Source organism: Anabrus simplex, chromosome 4 (genome assembly GCF_040414725.1).
Source record: "Anabrus simplex isolate iqAnaSimp1 chromosome 4, ASM4041472v1, whole genome shotgun sequence".
NCBI classification, from domain to species: domain Eukaryota; kingdom Metazoa; phylum Arthropoda; class Insecta; order Orthoptera; family Tettigoniidae; genus Anabrus; species Anabrus simplex.
The window spans coordinates 72328354-72333990 of NC_090268.1; the positions used below are offsets into that span (position 1 = coordinate 72328354).

Sequence of the window (5637 nt, forward strand, 5' to 3'; positions counted from 1 at the left end):
CGATCTGGAAGAGAGAGGTGTTGCTGGCACCACCAACTATACCTTTCATAGCTTTAAAAGAATGAGCAACCACCAACTTGTGTCATTTTGTCTTGACAAGGGCTAACATATCAACATGCTTAACTTATAAGATAAAATCCTAAAAGAATTTAATTGTATAAAGTCCACCTGTTCAATACAAGTTTGCCATTTGATAAATGGTCTCTCTAAAAAGCTAGTCTAGTTTGAAACATGTCCTATGTAGCTTTCTAGACAGACCATTTATCAAATGGAGCAAACTTGTATTGAACAGGTGGACTTTATACAATTAAATTCTTTTAGGCTAAAATTTTATCTTATATATTTAAAGTCAATACGGAACCAGAACGAAGTTCATTACTTGTAATGTTTAACCTGTCAATAATATGGTTAATATCCTGGAAGAACATCAAAGCATGTCAGATGATATCGGTCGTGAAAACTTGTACCAGTATAGAAATGATTATGAAGAACTTTGGTGAAAATTAGGGAATTTATAACTTTCAAATTAGAGGACTGCTAAATGAATAAAGTCATATATATCTCCAAAAAAATAAGTGACCATAACTCTAAATCTACAACAAAAAATTAAATATGTCAGTCTCTCTCTCATATGATCCATTATTCAAAAATATATTATCCAACTTGCTCTTAGATTATAACAAAATACAATCATATTTTCAACCAGAGTGCAAGTTACCAATGAAAACAGAGATGATTTCCTTCTCCAGTACATCTCTAGTCCTTGAAAAATGCAACAGAACAAAAATCTTAAGTGCTACAAGGCTGTTTCATTATGTTTTATAAGAACATAAAAGCATCAGAGCTACTATCTACAGGACCTACTGTACTTGAGGTATCTTCTTTGTTTTCCTTTACAAAACAAGGATATTACCAAGTTGGAATATCTCCAAAAAGTAAAATGCTTTCAACAAAGACAAGGCATTTATGACATAAATCGGCTAATGATTTAAATAAATTGTACAACTACTGAAATAGTCCATTTAAGTTTTCTTCCTCTTCTTGCATCATCGTATTTTACCATTTCTCAGATAAAAACCTGTAATTTGCACTGTTAAAACATTCAGGAACATCAAAGAAAACATACTAATTTATTCTATTTTTTTTTTCACAGATAGAAATAAATCTTGCAAATAAATTTCCCCTTTAGTATTAACTCGCTTTAAATCTGATTTGATAGAGGGCAATACAGCAAATGACAGCATATTTCCTTAATTCTGATGAAATATAGGCTATAATTTATTTAGATCGATTCTTTCACAGCTCATGATTAAAGACATAATTACCTTTTAGGCTTTAGCTGTGTCAAGAAAACAAGGTGAAATTCTTTACATTTTACAGAGAACTTTGCTCCAGCCTCGTGCACAGATGAAAGATTTTCTTCTGAAGATACGGAGCAAAGTTCCCTGTGAAACGTAAACAATTTCACCCTGGTTTCTTGACACAGCAAAAGCCCATAAGGAATATATCATGTTGATCAGTTCATGTACAAAGTGATGCAAATGCCAATTTCAAAATAATTTTATAAGAAGTAATGTTTTGTTAACTTAAGTGGAGTTCAAAGCCTATTGTAGGCAGCAGTCAAATGTCTTAACATGGTACACACATTTTGCTTGAAATTTTGCTAGTTGTGATGTTTGGGCAAGTATGGCTGTGAAATAGTTTCAATATCATGATTCAGTAGGTTTACACACTTTGGTTGTAGTAGAAGCGTCACAAAGATTTATGAGCCAGACATCTAGCTTCACAACTTATACAATTATGAGAAACTGAAAACATACGGCATCCATGATTTACCTAATAACTTAATGGTTATAAAACATGAGTATAACGAAGTGATAAAGTTTTCAACAAAGGGGACCAGCAAAACAGTGAACAAAATTTTGTTAGGAAGAAAACAGACATCAGTTTACCATTTGTTGATAAAGAACAGTTACAAATCAACAAGTATTGCACACCTAGATAAATAAATTTATCCTACAAGGCACATAGTGTGCGTCACAGATATTAAAAAATCTTCTGACCCACAGTTACAGTGCACCTTAAATTAAATGTATACAATGCAGAAAAATAAAATTACATATGAAATACACAGAGTACGAAATTTCTGTGTTACAGGAAATTGACATTTGCACCATTATTTACACTTCTTTTATTTTCTTCTTTCCTCTTTTTTTTAATTTTTATTTAACTTGGCATTTATGAGTATTTACACACAGGTACTCCAGTCCTTCATGATTAGACAGTTAGAATACAAGTTCCTGCCTCCTATATCACTTGTTCTTTCTCTTTTTCCCACAACCAAATCCTCCACCACTCGCATTTCTTCTCTTCATACCTTGACCTGATTTGCTATTTCTCATCTCAAGACTTGAACTGTGCTCAACACTATCACTTGAAACACTGCACTCAGATATATTTTCTACCCACTTGGGAGGTACGTTGGACATTAGCGCTGGCCACGTAAATAAAGATAACAAACGTTCATTCAATAAGCGTACAGCTCGTACTGCTTCTTCATTTCCAAAATCTTCAGTACAAGCGAAAGGTAAGGATGCATTTTCAATCATTTTAGCACTCAGTTTTGAATTTTTCTGAAGACTGTGACGACTCAAAAGAAATGTCCGCAAACCTACTATTGTGGAGAAATTAGGAGGACACAAATAAGGCAGCCTGCTAGTGTATTCAGACCTGGAAACTTTACCACAGTTTTCAACAACAGAACCAAAAAGATCTAACTTGAGGCACTCAGTACTTACAATTTCCTCAGTTGCTGCATCTGGAACATCTGAAGAACCTAATACCATATCCTCTTGAAGTGATCTCTTCTCATGAGCAAGATACATCAAAATTGATTTATCTACAGGCAGCAGAATCTTGTCATTTTCAATCTCCTCAGTATCAAACGGCAGGTTTAGACTAACCTGAGACCCTAATATGTTAAGTGCATGGGAGAAACGGTGAGCCATTTCTGGGATCTTCTCACTACTGCAACTTGTTTTGGCTTTTCCCCCAAATTGAGAATATGCACAACGGAAGAAGTTATCAAATTCCTTATCGAGATCGGTTAAGGTTCTATTTTGGCCACGTCTACGACCTCTCTTCCTCCCTAATTTGACCAATAGCCCACTGCTCAATACTGTCATCAAGTCCTCATTCAATTTACCATTAGCCTTGCCTCGACCTCTTCCACACTTTGTTATTCTTTCCACTGATGCCATTACATTCTCATCAATGGAAGCAACAGTCTTTGCCTTACGACTGTTTACACTAGGTTTCACACATCCTGGATTTCTCTGAAACCAACTCTTAATCGTGCCATAACGAAATCTAACCTGGTAATTTGTACGAAAAGGGAAATGTTCAGCAATTTCTTTCCAATGCCCTTCACCGTATTTACTAACTAATTCCAAAATCAAAACATCATCTTCAGAAGTCCAAGGTGGTGGACATCTCTGAGCATGTAATAATGTGTTAAATCTCTGGCGCACCTGAATTGATGTACGATTGGGTAAAAGTCGAGCTATACGAGAAAAATCCAAACCAAAATTTCTTGCCCCAGCTACGATCACAATATCTTCCTCCTTTGTAAATTTACCTTTCTTGATGTCTGGATTGGCTACATAGCACCAGTGACTATATACCTGATTCTTAGTACGCCCATCCATGTAATATGTCACTTTTGCCCATGGTATGTAGTCACCAACTTGAAAATTATTCACTAATTTGCAAAGATTTTCACTTTCTTCATCAGTCCACTTACATTTTTTCATACTCTCATTGAGACGCATCTGATAATGACACAAACACTGATAGCCAGAACGGCCTGTTCCCAATTCCTTAGCAATTTTCTCCCACTCTTGATAACCAAATAACTTTGCTATTTTCCTCAATTTTTCATCTTCACACTTGGTCCACCTTTTCCTATTGACACTCGGATGTAAATAATTAAACCAAATGGAACGACACTCTTCAGGAGTGTGACAACCTTTCAAATCAACAGTCGAAATTTTCATCCAGTCATATTCATCTCTCCTATTTCCTACAAGTATTTCAAGACTGTAATTCATTATGCACTCACCTATCTGCACAGTTTCAACCAACAAGTCCGTCAGTTCCTGTTTCTGTTTATCATCACTGCAGTTGGAAATATTTTCCTCCAAAAGTCTTTGAGTGTTTTTATTTTCTTTCAGCAATTTGCCCTTTTCGAAACGTTTAATACTTTCTTCAACAACTCTTTTATCTTTATCCTTCCATAATCTTAAACGAGGTAAATCATAGGGATCAAAATAGCCTAGCGACTGTCGATTAATGTAGTCTTCATTAACAGGAGAAGGATACAATGTCTCGTCCTTAAAGTAGGGTACACCGAACACAGAACAACAACTTAATTTTTTTACATATTTTACATCCGATGATTCTTCACCCTCTCCAAAATTCTCGAGTTTATTAGCTATATATAACTGTTCCTTTTTACATTCTTCAATCAAATAAACCAATGTTATTTCCTGTTTATTCAACAATTCTTGAACTGCTTCGTTTTGTCTGATGCAGTGTCGAAGTAATGACAGTTCATCCATAACCTCAACTTCCCCGTTAGGCACATTAGCGTTCTGTCCCGAAGGTCCATTATCTACCTCACTGGAATCAGTTACCAAGGTGTCATGTAAGCTTGACGTTTCTTCCACCGTCTGAACAAATTCATTATTTTGTTCATAAAGGGGTACTTCAACGAACTCTAACGGCCGTATTACTTTCTCACTCAAAGGAAACATAATCTGTTATACTCATAAAAGGTCAAACGCTAACATGAAAGACTCAGTAACATCAATCTTGTATACAAGCTGACAATTCGTTTGACTTTGCTGAGTTCGAAAGTATTCATTAACTTCGGCAGTTAATAAATACATCACCAATTCCACAAGTTGCTTCGGATGGACTCAATATATAACAACCATCTATTGCATCGATCATAGGTCTCCACCTTCGATTAGTGATGGGACTATCGAATGAAAACTACCGAATTATTCGATAGTTGTCAACTACCGTTACAACCGATTGTTTCCGTTTGCATTCGGTTTTTCATTCGGATCGCAAATTCCAATTGTTTCCGCTAGTTAGCGCTGAAATCGCCACCTCTTTCGTCACGGAGTGGTCAGTCATTTATTATAAAAATGGCTGCGGTAGTTTTCAACATATAAGTGTACGCGCCAATTCACTCCGCTTCTGTGTATTTCAAGACGGTAATCAACCAAATCTGTAATGAAAATAAAATGCAATTACCAGTATATAGGCCTACTTATACGAAGCTTTGTGAGAAAATAATGAGCACTTAGAGCAACACTGATAGCGCAACGGGTAAATCAACGAGCTGCAAACAGTGGGGATGCAGGTTCGAATCTTCCTCTTGGCGACTGTTTTTAACATAGGAATATTGTTTTATCACGGAGAATTATTACCGTTTTATATTTCGTTAGTGAGTTATACAGCCGTTTAAAGGAATTATTTATTCCGTACAACTGGTAACCAGTTCATCCCTCATTATGACCGGCGTGCATGCGTCATTAGTAATCTTTTGGTGCTAAACAAGTCATCCAA

At 35.7% G+C, this 5637-nt stretch overlaps 1 protein-coding gene across 1 annotated transcript; it reads right to left on the reverse strand.

Moving 5' to 3' along the window:
* Positions 1-334: 334 nt before the first annotated feature.
* LOC136872411 (snRNA-activating protein complex subunit 4) lies at positions 335-5016 on the reverse strand. Its single transcript, XM_067146230.2, has one exon. The coding sequence runs from the start codon at positions 4812-4814 to the stop codon at positions 2313-2315; it is 2502 nt and encodes an 833-aa protein (XP_067002331.2). The 5' UTR covers positions 4815-5016; the 3' UTR covers positions 335-2312.
* Positions 5017-5637: the final 621 nt, after the last annotated feature.